At 42.3% G+C, this 20,251-nt stretch overlaps 5 protein-coding genes across 6 annotated transcripts; 1 reads left to right on the forward strand and 4 right to left on the reverse strand.

Moving 5' to 3' along the window:
- The first annotated feature begins 866 nt into the window (after positions 1–866).
- PH4alphaSG2 (prolyl-4-hydroxylase-alpha SG2) lies at positions 867–2,776 on the forward strand. Its single transcript, XM_018001351.2, has 5 exons — positions 867–1,097; positions 1,155–1,324; positions 1,392–2,323; positions 2,394–2,559; positions 2,627–2,776. The coding sequence occupies exons 1-5, from the start codon at positions 910–912 to the stop codon at positions 2,695–2,697; spliced, it is 1,527 nt and encodes a 508-aa protein (XP_017856840.1). The 5' UTR covers positions 867–909; the 3' UTR covers positions 2,698–2,776.
- PH4alphaMP (prolyl-4-hydroxylase-alpha MP) lies at positions 2,762–6,927 on the reverse strand. Its single transcript, XM_018001044.2, has 6 exons — positions 6,522–6,927; positions 4,461–4,615; positions 4,170–4,326; positions 3,245–4,103; positions 3,008–3,173; positions 2,762–2,936 (listed from the first exon to the last, which is right to left on the reverse strand). The coding sequence occupies exons 1-6, from the start codon at positions 6,701–6,703 to the stop codon at positions 2,842–2,844; spliced, it is 1,614 nt and encodes a 537-aa protein (XP_017856533.1). The 5' UTR covers positions 6,704–6,927; the 3' UTR covers positions 2,762–2,841.
- A 723-nt stretch (positions 6,928–7,650) lies between these two features.
- On the reverse strand, positions 7,651–11,908 carry PH4alphaNE1 (prolyl-4-hydroxylase-alpha NE1). Its single transcript, XM_018018143.2, has 8 exons — positions 11,592–11,908; positions 10,969–11,123; positions 10,768–10,915; positions 10,196–10,386; positions 9,979–10,127; positions 9,402–9,911; positions 9,158–9,323; positions 7,651–7,784 (listed from the first exon to the last, which is right to left on the reverse strand). Exons 1-8 carry the CDS (start codon positions 11,771–11,773, stop codon positions 7,684–7,686), a joined length of 1,602 nt encoding a protein of 533 aa, XP_017873632.1. The 5' UTR covers positions 11,774–11,908; the 3' UTR covers positions 7,651–7,683.
- Positions 11,909–12,564: 656 nt separating this feature from the next.
- On the reverse strand, positions 12,565–16,958 carry LOC108619634 (prolyl 4-hydroxylase subunit alpha-2). Of its 2 annotated transcripts, none has more exons than XM_089471882.1 (6): positions 16,304–16,958; positions 16,036–16,235; positions 15,818–15,966; positions 14,311–14,739; positions 14,057–14,237; positions 12,565–13,138 (listed from the first exon to the last, which is right to left on the reverse strand). In XM_089471882.1, the coding sequence occupies exons 1-6, from the start codon at positions 16,795–16,797 to the stop codon at positions 13,116–13,118; spliced, it is 1,476 nt and encodes a 491-aa protein (XP_089328008.1). In that variant the 5' UTR covers positions 16,798–16,958; the 3' UTR covers positions 12,565–13,115. The 2 variants fall into 2 exon arrangements, with proteins under 2 accessions (XP_089328008.1, XP_089328056.1); XM_089471930.1 differs by lacking the exon at positions 12,565–13,138 and adding an exon at positions 13,171–13,605.
- Positions 16,959–18,203: 1,245 nt separating this feature from the next.
- Positions 18,204–19,749, reverse strand: LOC108619708 (prolyl 4-hydroxylase subunit alpha-1-like). The gene is made up of 2 exons (XM_018016483.2): positions 19,256–19,749; positions 18,204–19,196 (listed from the first exon to the last, which is right to left on the reverse strand). Exons 1-2 carry the CDS (start codon positions 19,462–19,464, stop codon positions 18,518–18,520), a joined length of 888 nt encoding a protein of 295 aa, XP_017871972.2. The 5' UTR covers positions 19,465–19,749; the 3' UTR covers positions 18,204–18,517.
- Between the last annotated feature and the right edge of the window lie 502 nt (positions 19,750–20,251).

Below are 20,251 nucleotides of genomic sequence, written 5' to 3' on the forward strand. Positions count from 1 at the left end.
GGATTAATATGAGTAAATTTATAAAATATGCAGACTTTGTTAAACTATTAATTTTTACATTTTTGAGTCTTGAGGTATTCTCTATTAGAGTTATTAAAATCCAGCCGATTTGCCATTCGCTATCAATCAAGATGAGCCAAAGAATAAAATCAGCTAAACTTGTAAGACTTTTAATTTTTAATTGTTTGGGAATTGATTTCAGATTGAGTAACGCAATTTTATTTTGTGTAAACTTTCGTATGAGCAGGCTGCTCTACGAATTGGCTTGAGGCGAACATTCTCTGACAGAGCGATGCGCTATCAGCTGTATTAAACCTCGTTAAGCAGCGTAAATGCTCGTATTTGGCCAACATACCTGATTTATGCATGTGCGTGTGTGCATGTGTGTGTGTTTGTATTGTTGTGTGCGTGCACAAATGCACGCAGGCTTGGCAAAACACGCATGCAGCACGCTACATGTTGCACGTTGCATGTTGCATACTTTACAGCGCTTGTGGTAAATTGAATTTTCGCGACTGCCACCGCTCGTTGAGCCATGCGGCTGCTGTTGGCCATGGCAACATCCCGCAACAGCGTGCGGTTAACAGGATGATGGATCTGATTTATTGCATTCCGCACAGCCCGAAAGCAGCTGCACGGCATCGTACGTCGGAGTTAACGCATATGAAAGTATTCCGTGCATGCTGTTCAAATAAAAGAGGTTTGAATAGTTGGAAATAAACAACACTGTTTGCTTAGCTAGATAAAACAGTTGTTCTCTTTGTGAAGAAATATCATTAAAGATATTTGTAGTAGTGGAAAAATAAATATTCAACAGATGCTTGGCAATTTTTTGGAGCTGCTCATTAGCTCACAATCAGGCCAGCCCACATTAGCTCCCAGTCCGTTGACTCGATCGTGTCTCACACAATGTTGGAGCACTTGAGTTTAGTTTTCGTGTGGCTGCTGCTGTTGGGTGTTGCCTGGAGTCCAGTGAATGGCGAATATTACTCTTCCGTTGACAAGATGCAGATGTTGGGGGAAGTCGAGTTGGATCTCGTCACTGCCACGCATCTGTATTTGACGGAGCGCCAAGAGCAGCTTAACGTGATGCGCAGGTAGGAAAGGTGCTGCATAAAGAGGCGAAAGCAACTCATCGATTGATTAATTGCCAGCTTCGTGGATCGAGTGAAGCTGGAGCATGCAGCCATCAGGCAAGAGTTGTTGCAGGATGCGGAGTACCTGGAACAGCCGCTGCAGGCTTTCAGGCTGATCAAGCGCCTGGTCGTCGATTGGCCAGTACTACACGACTCGCTGGCTGCAAGCCAGAAGCAGCTCCGAGAAGGTGTCTATAGACTCAAATGCAATCTTCCCATATATATTCACATTCATTTAATATCCTTTACATGCAGAATATGCCAAATTAGTGAATGAAACAGGTGAGGCGCAAGGCCTACCAAATCAAGAGGATCTTAAGGGCGCCGTCAGGGGCTTGCAGCGACTGCAGAGCGTCTACAATCTCACGGCAAGCGACATGGCCAACAGCTCGTTGTTCTGGAATGATTGCCTCGAGATTGGCGTGCAGCTCTATGAGCAGGCCAACTACCGGAGCGCCCTCGAGTGGCTGCTGCTGGCTGCCAAATTGGTCGATCAAATCGAGGACGAGAATGCACAGGGAATGCGCGCACAGGTCTACGAATATTTGGGCATGACTTACATGGAGCTGGGCGAAAAGCAAAAGGCAGTCGAGACATTGAGGGAGCTGCTTTCTTCGCTTTCACCAGACACGGCCCATCCAGTGCGCTTTCTACTCGATGACGTGGAGGACACTGAGCCGAAGTGTCCCAAGGAGCTGGGCGAGGCGTACTGGTATGCTAACTTCTCGCGTCTGTGCCAGGGCAAGCGGCTGCCAGAGCCCGGCTCATTGAGCTGCTATTTGGACTTTGAACGTCATCCGCGATTCAGGCTCTCGCCGTTGAAGGTGGAGCAGGCGCATCTGAATCCCGACATACATATCTACTACGACGTGCTGACCGATGCTCAAATAGAAACCGTCCTGGATTTGGCCAATCAACTGGAAAGTTTTCGCTCCAAGGTGGTCGGGGAGGTGATAACAGAGACTCGCGTTAGTCAACAGGTTTGGCTCAATTACACCAGCCCCATCATGAGAACCATCGGCAATTTGCTTGGTGCTATTTCTGGCCTAGATATGACAAATGTCGAGGAGATGCAGGTGGCCAACTATGGCATTGGGGGTCAATACTTCCCGCATTTCGATTACATATCCAAGCTGCGCGAAGATTACATAGCGAGAGGCAATCGCATCACCACGAATATGTTCTATGTAAGTCTTGGACTGTTTACACCCGTAATCCAAAGCCCGTAGTCCATAGCTAAGCTCGGCCCAACTTCAGCTTTCAGATGTGCTCCAAGGCGGCTATACGGTGTTTCCCTTTCTCAATGTATTTCTGAGGCCCGTGAAAGGCTCCTTGGTTATTTGGCCCAACGTACACAGATCCCTGGCACCCGACTCCCGTGTCCTACACGCAGGCTGTCCCGTTCTGGAGGGCAGCAAGCGCAGTAAGTTTAAGCTAATTGAAGATACTTGAAACTTGAAATTTCATGGATTATATTGAATATTTTACAGTCGGCAACATTTGGATACATTCTGCTCAGCAGGAGTTCCGTCGTCCCTGCACGCTCGTATCGACTGAGTAAAGTGCTGCTGCCTTGGCATAAGATGTGGCTTGGATTCATTCAAATAATAAATACTAAATACAAATAATAATTGACTAAATTCGTTATTTATATATTATCACAAATGGCAAGCAAATATGATTGAGTTGAGATGAGAAGGATTGCTTAGTCCTTATACTGCAAGGAGACCTCGTGATCACGCTGCAGCTGACAGGGTCTCACATGGTCCTGGTGGCTCAAACGTATCCACACATTGGCAACTGGAAGCACAGAGGGTATTCGTGATTATGTTAAAGGGAAAAAGCGAGCACATGTTTATTGCTCTACTCACTCCACTTGCTGCCCTGCAGCACCGGGCAGCCAGCGTGCTTGGTGCGATAGTCGGCATCCCCGGAGCGATGCAAGTTGTACCAGAAGAGCAGGCTGCCCTGCTCGGGCTTGACGAGCAGCGGCAGAAAGGGAAACGCTGTGGCGCCGCCTGCCTCCACATTCGATAGCTGGACACGGCAACGAATTGAGAGAGAATAACTTGAACAGCTTGAGGACAATTTCATCTGTGCACACTTACATAGAAGATGCCCGTAGCTATGCGATTGGTCTTAAGCCTCTGCAAGCTGTAGTCAAAGGACTCTGGGAAGGAGTCCATGTGCGGCTCGTAGTGGCCGCCGATGCCGTAGTTGGCTATTTGCAGTGGCTCCGCGAAGCCCATGTCCAAGCCGGATATCAGAGTCATGTGCTGGCTCAGCTTCTCAATGATTGGATGCTCGTCATACTCAAAGACAGTGCCCTGGCTGGTGCGGAAGGTCGCTGCGGTGCTGCCGTTGGTCGGGCTGTAGACTTCGGAGCGCTGCAGCACAGGCCGAGCCAAGTGCTGCAGCTGCACAGATTCGTGGGCGCCAATGACTTCATGCAGCTGTATGATATAGGGATCCCGATGCAGCTCCTCCAGCTTGTACGCCAGGTAGTTTAAGCTCCGCCCATGGCCGCTGAAGTAGCGACAGCGCAGCTCACGTTGCGCTGCTGCGGTTGGCATTAGCTCCTCGCGGCAGACCTGCTGATAGATGAGGTAGTCCTGCGTGGCGTGGTAGTCCTCCGGACTGCGCGCCACCTCGTGCATGAGGCCGCGCTTGACGCCGTCGGAGATGAGCTGCTCCAGGTGCGCGCGCTTCTCCAGCAGATGGAGCCGCTGCTCCGGCTCCACGTCCAGCACGTGATTAATCAGGTTGAGTGCATTCTGGTAGTCGCCCAGCGATTCGTGGTAGCCTATGACTGCTTCCATGAAATCCAATGAGACGGGCTCATCGCTGTAGCTCTGCTGAGCCAGCAGCCGCATCGACTGCTCCAGCCAGGGCACCGTGTTGTTGAAGTCGTTCATCGAGTAGAGATGCTGGCCCAGCACGAAGCAGTCCTGCCACGACATGGCCGATCTGTAACGAGCTGTCGCGTGTGATTTGTGATTGCCACTTGCCACGCCCAGGGCCGCCATCACTCACCCGTACTTGACACCATTCAGCATGCCGCTCGCCAGCTCGGCCACGTCCAGATTGTAGGTCTGCTGCAGTCGCGTCATCGCCAGCGTCGTGCCCACAAAGTCCTCCATCGTGGGGAAGCTCAAGTTCTGTCGGTGGCCCGCCATGGCCTCGAGGAAATCTATAGCACAAGCCGAAGCAGCAGGAGTGCCGAGGCAGGGCAAAACGGGGATAGAGAGAAAACAGTTTAATCAAATCGATAATGATAACATGTGAGTGATGTCCCCCTCCCCTTCACCACGTTCTGATACCCACTTGTGCGACTCTGTTCGCTCTCCACGGTGCCCTCCAGGGTCTCCCAGTCGGTGTGCAGGCGCTTTATCAAGCGGAACGCATTCACCGGATTGTTGAGATAGCTCTCGATGCTCTTCGCTGCGGTCAGATGCTCCGCTCTAATCTCACTGATTTCTCTGCGGGAAATAAATTCATGAAACTCTCGTTGGCGTGTTAAGCATTAATCAGATTTTAAATTGTTTCATAATTTTTTCTTCATTTGCATAAGCGCCATTTGCATATTTAACTTATTTATTTATGCCTGGAGACATTCCATTTATAAGCACTTTAGTACACTGTCACAGCACAATCGATCAAAACTTTTAAGAGACAAAAATCAAACAATTTAGTTGGGCATAAATGACTGCATAATGCTCTATTAACAGTTGCTGTGAGAAACAGAGTTGTGTGTGTGTGTGTGTGTTTCAATCAGCAACTTTCCATTGTGCTGCCCTTCCTTGCGATTCTCACGAGCTTACTTTCTTATTCTCATGCTTTGATTACGATTTGTGTGAGAATTCGAATTCAGTTTGCTCAGACTCTCACGCAATTTACATACGATTTTCAAATTTAATTTCCCCAATTTTTACTCTAATTAGCTTTCTATTAAAAAGTGCTGCCTATATGTATTTTTCAAATATTTTAGAGCCATGTTTATATAAGCGGCACTCACATTTTAAATAAATAATTAATTTGTTTTTACGCTTGTCTCAGAGACACACGCCGTTCTTTTAATGTGTCTCTTTATTTATCGGAGATTAAATGTCGCCATAACGTTCAACGGCAATGTCGCCGAGTCTGTCAGCTAGATAGTATCCGATTTTATCGGGCTATTGATTAGGTAGTAGCACTTGTTTGTTCTTAGCAAGTCAGAGCCATAAATAACTGAAATTTATTCGCTTTCCTGCAAATTTCTCTATTTTTTATGAGCTCGATGACAAACTGCGGAGCTAGCTCGTAAAGTAAGGGGTTCGAAAACTTGTTCCGCATTGCACTTAGGATAAAAATCCTGTTTGAATTATCTATGGGATATTATAGTGATTGATTTAAATATATATATATATATGTGTATATATGTTACTTTTGTTTTTAGTTTAATTATATATTTCGTAACGATGCCATTGAAATACTAATTTGTGCCTTATAGGTAGACTGGTGACGAGCCGGTTTGCAAATGTAGCTACTAAGCGTATAAATTTAATTGAATTCTAAAGATAATCATTTGATACACATACAAAAGGCGAGCAAGTCGTTGACACTAAAGCAGCAACTGCGATTCGCTGAAGTAACCATCGATGTCATTGGATCATAAAAATGCAAAGATCAAACAATGCCGAATCCGTCAACTAAGTGTGTATTAGGTAAACGACTAGAGAGATTAGCAGGTCATAAACTGAACAGCTCTCTAAAAATATTAACAATTGCCGGCCGACGACAAAATTAAATCAAGTGAATACTAATAAATATAAAATGAAATTAATTTGCTTTTGCACATTCGGTTTGTATTTGCGTACTTGTAGCGTTCCCTTAGGCCAGACTTACGATTCGGGTGGCTTAATGTGAACCGGTTAGGTGGCAATACGGGAATGAAATGTAATTAAATTTAAAAAAAAGGTAACAAAAAAAATTAGACTGCCAGAGGCGCATGATGAGCAAAAATTTATAAGCAAATCTCAGCCTCGAAACTCTCCCCGAGTGTAAAACAGGCCCAACAGTTGCTTTGGATGATCAAGCATATAAATACCAAAGAAACAATTTGCGTGGGCTCTGTCATCGGATGTGGGCATGCAGCATTTGCTTATTGATTATTAATTACTTATACTAGCTGAATGCTAAATATTGATTAGCTGCTGCTTAGGTGTAGTGTTAGTTGTACTTAAGAAAGACGCCAGCTGAGATGTCCGAGTCGAACCAGATTGGCGAGGGAACTATAAAGGCCCACTACTTAAGCCATTAACTGGTTTGGCTGACTTTTTAAAGCGCCCACTTAAAAACCAATCAAATCTTCCAGCCTCTCTTTGATAGCGATGGGCGTGAACTTACCTTTGAAGCAAATCGGCATGTTCCCTTATTTCATTCACATATGTCTGCAGCTCTTTCAACACGATGACCTCCGTGCGCAGCAGCTGCCCCAGGCCACTAGTTGAGCTGAAGAACTCCGCCTTGGATGCAGGGATTTGCAGTACAGCCAATACAAGTAAATAAATTCCCGGCAACATCTTCATTGCAATTGGCTCTCTTAATTACAAATTAGAGTATGTTGAGGCTTAGAGCTCGTGCTGTCTCTGCTTCGGCGCGTCGTTTAGAACTGTTCGGGCTCGATCTGCTTTGAGAACAACAAACAGTCTTGGCAGATCGTTAGTCAAACAAAAGCTCGAAGCATTCTCATTGCTTGCGCGGAGCTGAAGCTTTCGACGTGCTTCTTGGCCAGGCCAAGTCAAAGAACTGCCCGCGAGGCTCAGCCGTCAGGCTTGATTGGGCCAAGTGGTTAGGTAATAAATAAATAAAAAAATAACACGAGTTCAATAAACCTAAAGTTCCTCAACTATTGTAGAGGCTCTAATTGTTCGCTAATTGTCTTTCAGCCGATCTGAGAGATCATCTCAGCCGTTCGTATAGCATTCAGCGTTTGTCACAACTTCTCTCTTTGCTAATTACTTTCACTAAGCCGCTCACTAGAGACTCGTCCCATTGTGATTCCACTCTGTGTCGCTAATATGCAAATTAGCCGCTAAAACTTTGCCCGTGAACTTGTTTATGCAAATAGCCGGCAAAACTGAGCTCAACTCAATCAAGTCTTCGACTCACGGTTTGTTTTGAGTATGCTTCGCAGCAAAGTGAGTGCTCAAAAGTGAGTCTTAACCCTATAAACAACAGTCGTTCATTGTTGATTTTTCGAAGACATTTGAGTTGATCTCAAATATGTAAAAATATTTTGTTATGTTGAGTAATTTTCGTGCATTGTTAAGCAGGTTTGCTTTACAGGCGAGCAAGTTACTACGATTGTAATTCTGTTGGCCACAAAAGACTATTTCAGAGCACACACACTCTGGTATTATATTACAATTACACTCGAACCACAAACCATTGCAAAGCAAACTCGCAGCGCTGAGAAGCTGAGAATAACATTTTTTCATTTCTTTACAACTAATAAAGCAAATCGAATGAGAAATTTATGAAGCGAAATAGTGGTAAATCAACAAGTTTATTTAATTATATCATAGCCCATGGAAACTTCATTATCCCGAAATACATCACAGGGCCGAGCAAAGGTCTGTGTAGCCTCGTGTATCCAAATGTTGGCAACTGTTCAAAGAGAAGATATGAGATGAGAGACATAAATAGAAATATATAAATTAATAAAGAAAAATATAAAATATTGCTTTATTGATAAGGGTATGTAGGCAAATGTGATTTGTAGTTGGTAGTCAACTCTTTTTGTTTAATTTATAAAAAATAAATAAATAAATAAAAGGTTATTAAAATTATTATAAAAGGCACAAAAAATATATTTTAATATTTTTATTTATTTTATTTTATTTTATTTATTTTTTTTAATTAAACAAATGACTATAAAAAACTGCTCTCATACCCTTATCAAAGAAGTATTTTATTTTATGTGTAACCTTTTAACTTAAAAAATAATCTTTCCTTTAATATATATACTATTATTAGCAAAATATATGGAATGTGTAATTGGGTATATTAATTTTACACCTTTCAGGGTCTTAGCTTATTGTAATATTTTATTTAATAGCTTATGCCAGTTAAATAAAAATTCTGCGTTTTGTCAAATATTGTAATATTTGTAAAGAGGTGATTCGTCGCGGTTTTTCTACATTTTCTGATGATCATGCGAAGCCGGCGCTCGCAGTTTGAGCAAATTATATTAATGCAGTTGCTTCAAAGCAATAACTACTCCATATTAACTAATATACTTTATATATACTTATATGCAAACAACATATACATTTAGAATGAAATAATTATTAAAATGTGAAATAATTATTTTTCAGAAGGCTCAAAAGTTCTCGTTGATATTATTAAATCAATCAACTAATCAAATCCAAAATAAAATTAAATAGCAAATAACAGGAATATTACTAAAAATAAAAATAAATAAGAATACAAAATAAATTAATTTATAAATAAAGAGAAATATAAATAGCCCAGCAGAAGTTCAATATCTAGTTAATTATAAAATATATCAATGTTCAGTGAAGAAGTAGAATTTATAATATAATATAATAATATTAATATAAATAATAATGTTAATCTAGCTGAAGCTGAACTCTGAATCAAGTACACCCAACTAGCGCACTTTAACTAAACTGCTAAATGAACTATAAAAACTCTGAGCACTCCACTACTACGTTCCATTTAATGGCAGATACAATGCAGTCTACAAAGCAGTCTTTTGCTAAGACAAAAGAATAACACCAGACTGATTTGGGTTGCTATTGTTCTACGGCTGAGTATTAGAATTTCATTATTTATATTTCTAAAACTTGAATTTGTCCATAAAGTGTTTTCATATATGAAGAAAACATGTTTATGTATTCAGAGCATATTAAATGCGATATAATTGGTGTAGTAGCTATTGTGAAAGCAAATATTGATGCAAATTGCGATAGCAAATAGATTTTTGTTTTGGCTTCGCAACGCTGTGAGATACTCACTCCACTTGCTGCCCTTCAGGACCGGACAGCCGGCGTGCTTGGTGCGATAGTCCTTGTCCGAGGATCGATGCAAATTGTACCAAAACAAAATGTTGCCTAGCTGCGGCCGCACGGCAAAGTTGAGAAAGGGAAAGGCCGTGGCGCCACCCTGCTCCACATCCGACAGCTGCAGCGGCCCGTAATAGAAACATTTTGTACATGAGTCAATGGACACATCGAGGCCTAGGCCGTAAAGTCAACTTACATAAAATATGGCCGTGGCGATGCGATTGCCCTCGGCGGCGGGATAGTGGCGCGAATCACGAAAGAAATCCCAGTGGGGCTCGTAGTGCCCGCCGACGCCGTAATTGGCCACCTGCAGTTGCTCGCAGTAGGTCATGTCCAGGCCGGTGGCGTCGCCCACGTCGCGCAACATCCGCCCCATCATGGGGTGCGTGCTGTACGGCAGCCATGCGTTCTTGCTCACGCGGAACGCGGACTTCATGCGCTGCCCGCCGGGCAGCGGATTAACCGTGGAGCGTTGCATGTGCGGCACCGCCATGGCGCGCAGCTCGCCAATTTGCTGGGGGCTGAGCATGTCGTGGTAGCTAACCACCAGTGGGTCGAGGCTGTGCTCCTCCAGCTTGAGCGGCGCCAGCAGCCGATAGGCGTGCCGCCCACGTGCATAGCGACAGCGCAGCCGTCGCTGCTGGGCGGCAGAGGGGCCGACCTCGCCGCGGCACACCTTCTCGTAGTGGGCGAACTCCTGGGTGAGCTGTGGGCGTATCGAAAGCCAAAATTAGTCGCATAGCCACAAGGATAAATCGAACTGAAGGTCTCACTCTGTAGCCGGCTGCTTGCCGTGAATGCGCCCCCTCATCGCCGTCGTGCGGCAGGTTGGCGGCCTTATCACCCAGATGCCAGTTTCGTATGCGCGATGGATCCAGCTCGAGGACGCGCTGGCTGAGCTCGTATGCCGTGTCGAAGTCGCCTAAAATCGTTTGGTAAATATGCATGCAAGTTGGGCCAGCTGAGTGGCAAGTGAGTGACTCTGCTCACCCATACGGAATAAACTCTGTGCCACCGTTTCCATGCTGTTCAGCAGGGCGGGCTCTGGGGTGCTGGGGCGGGGCTGATGGCGCCGCAATCGCTCCATGGACTCGCGCAGCCACACTTTCGTGTTGTTGTAGTCCTCCATTTCAAAGAGTTGTTGACCCAACACAAAGCAATCCTGCCAGCTCATGTCCGTGCTAAAAATAATGCCAGCACAAAAATCGAAATGAATATGAGTGGTGCTTGGGCTGGTCACACGACCCACGACACACGATTCACCACAACTAAAACTGGAACGGAGCCGCAATACTCGAAGGTGTGCGAATGTGTAGGGCGAGCTTAGATTAATATTCATACAACACGATTCCGCACGATTGGGTTTATCTACGATAGATTTATCTAGAATAGTCACGGCACTTTAACCGCAACGCTTTGAGTCCGCTCCTGCCCACAGTTGAATAGTGTGAGTATGCGTGTGTGTGTGTGTGTGTGTGTGTGTGGGTGTAGTACTCCTGCATTTTAAGCTTGACTGGTTATTGCTTATTTGGGCTGTCCTCCTCCTCCACCCATTCACTCACCCGTATTTGATGCCATTCAATATGCCGGCAGCCACTTGAGCTACATCCAATTTATAGGTGCTCTGCAGGCGAACTAATGCTAGTGCGGCGCCGTCCACATCCTCCTGGCTGGGAAAGCTCAGGCCATAGTGTTGTGAAATGTTGAAGCCTGAAATAATTCATTTGAGTTTCCGTTTAGGCAATTTCATGCCGGATACGTACGGAGTTGAGCGCTCAATTGCTGGACTCGACTGTCCACATGTGGCCAGTCCGTGTGGAGGCGCTTCATCAGCCGATAGACATTCACCGGATTGGTCAGATAATTCTCCAGGCCTTTGGCTGCCAGCGCATGCTCCAGCTTTATGGCCGACAGCTCTCTGTGGATCAGGTTGTGGATGTTGGCTTAGACGAGTTCTAAACTCTAATCATAAATCGATAGCTACCAGTTTCTCTGCCGTCATAGACATAGACCAAGACGGCAGAACTTAATTAATTCTAATTCATTTCAGCATCTACGTGATTTTAAACACAAAACTTTTTCTTTCTAGCGAGAGCGAAATGCTAAATGCCAAACTGCAAGAGTTTGTGGAATAGTTGTTTGAATGGAAAATTCTATTCGAATGCTTTATAGTATATTTTATAGTATATTTTTATGGACAGTTCATGATAAACTCGGATCAATGATCAATAAAAAACCCATTGAATAGTGGCTGACATTTAGCTAACCCGAAACTGATTAGCATTTAGTGAATAGACAGAGCTAAGACTGAACTAGGTACCAGATTAGGTAATTAAGTAATTCAGAGTAATTATAATTACTTTCCATTAAACTATGCTATACTTACCTTTCTAACTGTACTAGAACAGTTTTAGCCGCATCCAGCTGGGAGCTCAAATCACTCAACAAAATCTGTTCCGTGTGCAGCAACTGCTCCAGTCCTGTAATGGATGAGAAGTAATCCGAGGCCTGGCAACAGCACAGGCTGGCCAGCACACCTAGTGCCAGCAGTCCAGTGTCGACACGCATCCTAACTACCAGGTATATATAAAGGGGATATAGCAGCCGAATACTATGTTAGCCGTCTGCAATGCCTCGCGTCTCACAACAAACTGATCAGCATCGGCTGGCGCAGCTTGGAGTGAACATCCCCATGAGAGATCAGCGAATAAAAGCACTGATGACAGACACTTTGGCACACGCGATCAGAAGATCGGATACCCGCGACCAGGTGCTAACTACATAGAACACTATATGCATAAACAATTAATGCGCGGCTATGTCTATGTCTATGTCTATGTCTATGTCTTTATCTATGTCTATGTCGAGCAGTATGAAATATTAGATGTCGCCTTATGAGCCACTCTAATGAAGAGCATACGAGTTTCGTGGCGATTAAGCGTGTTTTATGGCTTTGCCAAAGCTGATTTAGTGATGCTTATCATTAGCTCGTTTTCGTTTTCGTTGTCGCTGTTGACCAGGCCCAAGTTCTAGTTCTCTCTACTCACCACTGTCGCGGCATATCGTTGCCTTATCCGATGGCTTATTAATTCTACCTAATTAAGAACGCGTTGTTTGATATTTAATAATACAGTCGACAATAACGATGCGACAGTGTTGGAAAGCGTTGCGCTGGCTAATAAGTCAACATAAGTATACCCTGTAATTTTTAGATAAGCAATAAATCTAATATTGTATTATTAAAATATTTATTTAAAACATACTGAAGATTTTAATGCAGGTCTTATACATTTTAAAAATTTTTTTTATTTTTTTTTTATTTTTATTTTTTTTTTTTTTTAAGTTGTAGTATATTTTTTGATTTTATAATCAATCAGACGTTGACACTTTAACTGAGGATTACGACACAAAATGTATCAATTGCCTTCAGTAATATTTTATCGATTTCTGAAAACAATGAACAAAAACAGGGTATGTCGCTTAGCGGTTTTTTATTGGATTTTGTATTTATTAATGGGCGAGTAAAATTCGTTTTAAGTGCCATTGTTTGTTTTAATTGACATTTGATTTACACCGACATCTAGTGAGCTTAGCATTTGCGAATTTCTGTTCGTATTTATGAGTATTTAATATTGACTTTAACTATTTCCTGTTGTCAGACGACAAAAGAGATTTGACCAAAACCAGACAAACGCTCAGCTCGAATGTTCATTAGGCGATGCTGTGATGCATAAATATTGAAATTCGCTTGCTCTTTAATTAGTGAACGGCCACGCCTGTGAAATGGGCGTGAAAGTGCAAATGGAATTCAATAAAATGTTGGCATTGCGGTTTTTGTTTTCCATTGCGGCAATTAGGGATAGATTAAAAGGCACATCAAGCAGTAGTAACTCTGGAATACTGTGAGGCCTTAGCTAAGCTGTGTCCAGGCCGCTGAAAGAAATGAAAAACAAGTAAGAAAGCTCCAGTCGAGACTGCTCGACTAGGAGATACCCTGAACCCTCCAAGCTGATATTCTAATCATTCTGCACTTCTTTTATGCACACATACATACACATGCTTCCACACGCACGCATAAGCCTGCGCTCTGCTAACTGCGCAGTAAGCAGCGACTGCGCTTGGGCTGCGCTGCAGTGTGGGCAATATTATGAGAATTTATTTGTCCAATAATTTCTTTTGTAAACATACGATCTTAATGAAACTTTTAGAGTGTAATCATATGGTATATATGTGTGTACATTCCAAAGCACAAGTCTCTAGTATTTGAAATGCGTTTTTTACAAATTGGGGGCGAAGGGGGCGTGGTATCCAAAATCTGTAAATTCCAAAATCTTTGTATCGATTAACTTTATACACAACACAAATTTGAAGACTCCAGGTCCAAAAATGTTCAAATTAGGCTGAAAAAACAAAATCAATTTTTCGATTATTCTCGATAAAAAAGTTATCGGACGATTTATCGAAAAAATAAAGCAAACTCGTACTGCGTATGGTACTCACGAGTATGCATGCCAAATTTCAGCTCTCTAGCTCTTATAACTTCTGAGATCGACGCACTCATACGGACGGACGGACGGACGGACGGACGGACGGACGGACGGACGGACGGACGGACGGACGGACGGACGGACGGACGGACGGACAGACGGACAGGGCTATATCGACTCAGCTCGTCGCGCTGATCAAGAATATATATACTTTGTGGGGTCTGCCACGCCTCCTTCTGCCCGTTACATACTTTTTCACAAAACCATTATACCCTGATTTCCCATTTTCAATGGGTTCAGGGTATAACAAGCACATCTACATCAGGAAGATTCTTGTGGAAGGTGTCGCTGTTGCTCTACTTACTCAGCTGTGTGCCCAGCAGCACCGGGCAGACCAGCTGGCGGCTTCGGTAATCTGGCCTCGACGTGGCTGTATGCTCATCCCGGCTGCGTTGACTCCAGTAGAGCAGCGCGCCGCGTGGGACGCACACGCTGAGCTCCAGTTGCGGGAAGACAATGGCGCCGCCCAGCCTGGCCTCTTGCAGCTAATGGATGGAGTGAGACGATAATAGACCAATTAGTGACATATTAGTTAATCATTGCATTTAAATTACGCACGCTGAGCAGAGCACGTGCCGCATGTTCGGCTGTGCTCGATGGCTCCGCTGGTGGTGTGACGTGCTCGTGACTGTGCCGACGTGCCTGCCACAGCTCTGGCTCCACGCTGCCAATGCCCAGTTGACTGTGGATGCCACGCAACCTTAGCTGCGCCAGCTTAGTGAACTGCAAAGGCTCAAAGGCCTCTCTCCTGGAGCGCCGCTGCTGCGGCAGCTCATCCAGCATACCAATTAGCCGTTCGGTCTGCTGAGAGCTGAGCACATCATGATACAGCATGATGTATGGCTCCTCACTCAGCTGCTCCAAGCGCAGCATGCGCAGATTCGCAACATCTTGGCGGCACTCTGTGAAGCGGCTACCTGTTACGGGCTGCTGTGCGGACGACCGACACAACTCATCAACAATCAACTGCTCAACGGATTTTGTTGACTTGAAATGAATTTAAAGAAGAATACGTTGAAGTCGACAAGCATGTACATATTATAGATATATTTAATTATATATGTAAATATATTAGAAGACAATGGGGTTTGCAATTACTCAGCTGGGAACATAACTGAATTTTATACAATTCTGCAGTATCAGGTAAATATGTGGAGCGGAAGATAACGTGAAGAATGTAGAAAATTGTGAAAAAAATTTATATATATACTGCTATATAAACTGAGCAATTCAATAATAGAAATTTAACAATTGAAAGTATTTGAACAAATTCCTAAAATATTTTAGAAGTAGAAAGTATTAAATTTTAATATTTGCCTTTCGAAAAGTCTACTTTATATAGTAAATTGATATTTATAGAATTGATATTATAGATCGGCATGTAATGATACATATATATTAATATACATATATATTAATATTTGTAAAAATAAAATATATAGCAAATATTGCTAATCAACAGTTAATAAATTATTTGTCAAATTAAAGATTTTTGTTATTCTCATTATTTTCAAGTTAATTACAAAAGATCAAGGAGTTCGCGCTGTACAAAAAGTAGTCTTTTTTAGAGAAGTTCTCATATGATAAGCTCTTGTTCTGTAATATTTTGAAGATTGACTCCAAAGAATATACAAATCGGACAAAGTCTTCGAGGCGTTTTTTACGAAAATTGAAAATCCAATTTGATGCATCCAATAGGGGCTATTATAATACATATAAATATGAATGCAATGAAGCAAAAGTGTCCTCCTCTATTAACTTGCCAAAAATCACATACATGTGTATAACATTGGGTGCTAGGCATATCGGTATAACATATATCTTATATTTGTATATATAACCTATATCTGCCAACCTATATCTTCTCTGTTTCCAACTTAGAGCTATGAGATGAGACACTTAAGGCAGATTCTTTCTAACTTCTAAAAGAGTTTCAACTACTTTCTTTTCCCATGAACTCCATCTTCGTTTCTCCCTATGAAAATGCTCGAAGTAAATAGTACAAAGTGATGATTTATCGGGCTATTGTTGGTTTGCTTGTGAAAACTTGTGCAATTCTGTTTACCTTTGCCTTCAGCTTCCTGTTGGGCACGAACTTGACAGGACTTCCGTTTAAAGCACGTTCTATCTCGGCTTTTGCTTTTTGTGCACTGCGGCTGGCAGGACGCAGGAGCAACAATTCTTTGGCTGTTGTGAGTGCGCTCAAAAATTCACCTGAAGCGAACAAGGAATTTATAGAAAATATAAAAGAAAAAAACTTCTATGAATGCCAGTGAGATGGACCTGCACGGTAATCCATATTGAGCGATGCCTCCAGTATTTTAATCCTGGCCCGTTCCTGCTCGCTGACCGATATTGTAGCATTCTGCTCAGCTGCCAGCATTCCCATCGCCGTCTCCAGCCAGTGCTTGGCTACGGCGTGGTCGCCATTCCTCTCCGACTTGCGAGCTATCTCCAGACAGTCACTCCACGACATGGCCGAGCTGTTCGAATTGAAGCGTCTATGTAGCCTGTGCTTTGCATTTGTTTGCATTTCTCTGGGTATACTCACCCCACCTTCAGGCCGTGGACTATGCCCAGCGAGAGGGCGGCTGGCTTGAGGTCGTATACGGATTGCAGTCGCAGCAGATTGAGCAAAGCCGCCTCGTAGTCCTCCTCGCTGGGCAGCTGTAAATCCAACTGATAATCTGGAAGATTTATGGCCAGATTTTGGCTGGCATTCGCCTGTTGCTCAAGCAGCGGCCAAACGCTTTGGAAACGTTTGAGTATGGTGAGCACATTGAGTGGATTGCCCATGTGCTCCTCCACCCGCTCGCCGACCAGCCGATGCAGTTGCTCTATGGCCGCTGTCTCACTTTTAATCGCCGCCAGCTGTTGATCTAAGGCATCTATATAGTCGCGCAGTGCGTTGATGAGCAAGTTCTCGGTGGTCAGCAGCCCCCGTAAGTGCTCCTCTTCAGTGCTGCCACTCACAGCTCTTGGCCACATCAAAGCGAGCCAAAGTAGCCACAGCCATCGCTTTGTTGCTGCTGTTGGCATTTGCATAATTAGCCTTTGTTGTTGCTGTTTTTATTCCCGTCCGGGTCAATGGCTGGCAAGTTTTTTATATATGTTAAAAAATAATGCCTGCTTATGGGTGCCAAAGCTGCTATGCTGTAACAATTGACCAAGCCGCTCGGCTGCTGCGGCTAAACTGAGAGGTAGAAACTGTGAACGGCCATGAGAAAGGTGTAAGAGGCAAACTGCCTTTTAAATACTAAAGTATATTCTATAATTCTCTTCTGAATTCTCTCTGTTCGCTGTTCTCTGCTTTGTTTATTTCTTGTCTTGCGAATCTATTGTTGTTAGAAGAGCAAGTCATATAGTCATATATACTGAAGCCTGAAGCATAGATTTATACAATTATTGGGTTTCTAATCTAATCAGGCTATAGAAATGCTAGCCGTAAAACGTTTCCATTGAGTCGAGCTGCTATCACACGGGTTATTCTCTCTTTTCAAATCCTTTTAAATAAATGAGTGAACTTGAAGATTTAATTAAGTTGACTAGGCAAAGTAATTAACACAAATGTCAAGTTAAACATTTACCCTACGTTAATAGCTATAAAGTTACTCAAGTGAAAATAATTCATAAATTTATATAAAAATTCTATTCGCATTTTAAATATCTAACTCATTTCCTTAGTTACCTACAGAAAGTAATTTATAATTGCATATACAGGATATTTACACGATACAGGATAGTTACGCAATCGGATTTACGAATTACGTAATTAATGTTATGTTCATTCGTGTATAGACAAACATGTATTAGGAATTATGTATGAGCCAAGGTTAACTGTTACTTAATATGTCAAAGAACTTGCACTCAATTCCAGCGAATTTCGCCTTGCCCTGGTTATTGAGCTAATTTCCTCATCGTCTTCATGATTAAGACAATTTCAAGGAATTAATTACGTCTGTAAAGGAGCTTCAACTGATGTCTTAATAAGCGTAATTAGTCCTTCTGTCGCTTTGTTAACTTCTAGCTCTCCATTTCAAGCTTTGAAGCCTTCTCGAATCACTTTCGCTTCGTTGTACGTAACAAGTTCACCTAAGCCACTAAGCCCTCATTTAAGCAGAAATTCGGACTGCATAGCTAAGATACATTGGCATGAAATGCATTTAATTATGCTTCAATTCGTATTTAAGTGGGCTATCAACCGAGCGTAAACTGATGGACTACTGGTTGGTAAAATTGCTGATATGATTTAAAGTGTTTCAATTTACTTATAATTTTCCTTCACTCTCTCTCTCTCTCTCTCTCTCTCAGTCTGGTTCGCATATCAGGGTAAACATTTTAAAATCTGCATGAAGCGTGGCATTTATTTGTTTATGATATTCATGTATATATATATTTATATTTGAATAAATGAATGAAACAATGTGTATAACAGTTCTCTGACATATATGTAAATTAAAATTGATTTTATTGCTCGGCAAATATTTGTATTGTTTACCTTTTTCCCCATTTTGAGTTTATTTGAATAGGGTATGTCAGGAATACATATTCTCTTACATATATACGTATATATAAGAACTTTATTGATAAAATGTTTATATTACGCTGCTATATTTTTCTGACTTTAATATTAATTTTAACACATTGTCCAACAAAATTTTATCTCTGCTGAAAAACTCAACTTTACATATACAAATTTACATAGTTTAATTTAATAACAATACATTCAATTAGATATCAATTTTATTTGTGAAATCAATTGCTATTAAAGCTCTAAGTGATTCTCATCCGTTTCCTCATCCACCGTTACCTTTGATATCCTTATGCGATCGAGCAGCAGCTCCGTTTCTAGCAAGGTTTTAGTATTGAGGGCTTCCTGATTGGTCGGTTCGAGTTTTAGAATTTCGTTAGTGAGCTTATAAGCGAGCTTAGTGTTGTTTAGCTTCTTGTATACCAGAGCCAGGTGTTGCAGAATATGTATTTTACTGGCACTCGCCGAGGTTTCCAGAGATGCACGCTTGCGCGCCTGCTGTAGCCACTGAGCTGCATATTCATAGCTCTGCAGTTCATAAAAACTGCTTCCGATTTCGTAGCATTCGCTGGCGCTCAGAGTCACATTCTTGTCAGTATAGAAATCCCTCAGCACAACTTCGTTGGCTAGCTCAGAGGTGGGAATGCGTGTGAGCTCCTGCATATCCAATAGATTGCCAGCGGCGATGAGGAGATCCTCATTCGTGGGTCCTCTAAGTTTCTTTTTATCCATCTCGGTATCGATCGCACTTATATATTCGCTATGCGTATTGTTTTCCAGCAACACATCAAATATCTCATGCTTCCAGAGGCTGGCGAACCGATTAATGGTCAAGAACGCGTTGATTGGATTACCATAGTACTCCTCCGGACTATTCATATGCTCGTGTAAATTGTCGATGTCGGTCAAGTAACTGTGCAGTAAATACATATATTATTTCTATTATTTAATTTGAGCTTGCGTCGAATCTACCTTGAAATCGTCTCTTGCTCATTCTGCACCTTGTCCACATATGACTCCAAGTGCTTCACCAGCACCGCCTCCAATTGCAGAAAACTATCTATTCCCATAGTGGGTCCAGCACATTCGGCTACAATATAACCAAATTCCAAGCATCCCAATCCGAGCATCAATAGAACCGCACTCAGTCGAACCATTTTGCCAAATGACTGACTTTCCATTTCTGATATTAGAGTTAGATTTGGGTTGGAACTATGAAGAAATCTGGGCAAATATTTACACAGTTGTCCGCTCTTGCTTGTTGGCTTATATTTTGTGTAGCGACAACATAATGAAGGGGTCGGGGGGAATGAAGACAGGGGAGTTTAACAGCAGCTGAAATGCTTAGAAAGAACCAAATAATATTTTATTATTTTTTATTTTTGAGTAATCGAATATTTGTACAGTTTTTTTTTTTTTTTTTTTTTTTTTTTTTTTTTTTTTTTTTATATATATATATATATTGTGAAGAAATTGAGTATGATTTATTTCAATTTACTAATTGCTGTCACTTGTTTAATATAATAAAAGGGAATCTAATGTACTTTTGATAATATTTATTACAACAGCTGGGAGATAAAAGTCCATAGCAATAATTTTTACATATTACACCTTCATTTTATTTATTTTTTTCATGTTTCATTGCATTTCACCAATAATAATGTGAAGGTTAATTCAGAATATATCTTTCGACAGGACTCACGATTTTCAGACCTATCTTTGTTAGCAAATTTAACTTATTTCTTCTTTATCGTCGTTTATCTTCCATATGGGCTGCAAATCAATGGAACACCTAAGGCCGGCTAGCACGTAGATTCAAAACCAGTTATTTGGCACAATGAACTCTGCTGTTCTTTACGTTTTCCGTGAGCAGAAACAGGTTTGGCTCGATTGGCTATTGACAGCTAGGGTTATAAATTATGTAATATGCGTATGGGAATCATGACCATGCATATGCTATCCAACGGG

This window comes from Drosophila arizonae, chromosome 2 (genome assembly GCF_054131065.1).
Source record: "Drosophila arizonae isolate 15081-1271.41 chromosome 2, UAZ_ARI_1.0, whole genome shotgun sequence".
Lineage (NCBI taxonomy): Eukaryota > Metazoa > Arthropoda > Insecta > Diptera > Drosophilidae > Drosophila > Drosophila arizonae.

Bases quoted from the DNA above. Each gene is read 5' to 3' on its own strand.
- LOC108619708 (XM_018016483.2), bottom strand. From the start codon at position 19,464: ATGGAAAGTCAGTCATTTGGCAAAATGGTTCGACTGAGTGCGGTTCTA. The intron at 19,197-19,255 runs GTAGATTCGACG...TTTACTGCACAG, and splicing joins GAGCAAGAGACGATTTCAAG to TTACTTGACCGACATCGACA.
- LOC108619634 (XM_089471882.1), bottom strand. From the start codon at position 16,797: ATGCAAATGCCAACAGCAGCAACAAAGCGATGGCTGTGGCTACTTTGG. The intron at 16,236-16,303 runs GTGAGTATACCC...CAATTCGAACAG, and splicing joins GTCCACGGCCTGAAGGTGGG to CTCGGCCATGTCGTGGAGTG. The intron at 13,139-14,056 runs GTAAGTAGAGCA...CATTTCTTTCAG, and splicing joins GCTGCTGGGCACACAGCTGA to CGGCCTGGACACAGCTTAGC.
- PH4alphaSG2 (XM_018001351.2), top strand. From the start codon at position 910: ATGTTGGAGCACTTGAGTTTAGTTTTCGTGTGGCTGCTGCTGTTGGGT. The intron at 1,098-1,154 runs GTAGGAAAGGTG...ATTAATTGCCAG, and splicing joins CAGCTTAACGTGATGCGCAG to CTTCGTGGATCGAGTGAAGC. The intron at 1,325-1,391 runs GTGTCTATAGAC...CTTTACATGCAG, and splicing joins CCAGAAGCAGCTCCGAGAAG to AATATGCCAAATTAGTGAAT.
- PH4alphaMP (XM_018001044.2), bottom strand. From the start codon at position 6,703: ATGAAGATGTTGCCGGGAATTTATTTACTTGTATTGGCTGTACTGCAA. The intron at 4,327-4,460 runs GTGGGTATCAGA...CTTGTGCTATAG, and splicing joins GAGCGAACAGAGTCGCACAA to ATTTCCTCGAGGCCATGGCG. The intron at 3,174-3,244 runs GTAAGTGTGCAC...TGCCGTGTCCAG, and splicing joins TAGCTACGGGCATCTTCTAT to CTATCGAATGTGGAGGCAGG.
- PH4alphaNE1 (XM_018018143.2), bottom strand. From the start codon at position 11,773: ATGCGTGTCGACACTGGACTGCTGGCACTAGGTGTGCTGGCCAGCCTG. The intron at 11,124-11,591 runs GTAAGTATAGCA...CCTGATCCACAG, and splicing joins GTTCTAGTACAGTTAGAAAG to AGAGCTGTCGGCCATAAAGC. The intron at 7,785-9,157 runs GTGAGTATCTCA...CTCTTTGAACAG, and splicing joins CCTGAAGGGCAGCAAGTGGA to TTGCCAACATTTGGATACAC.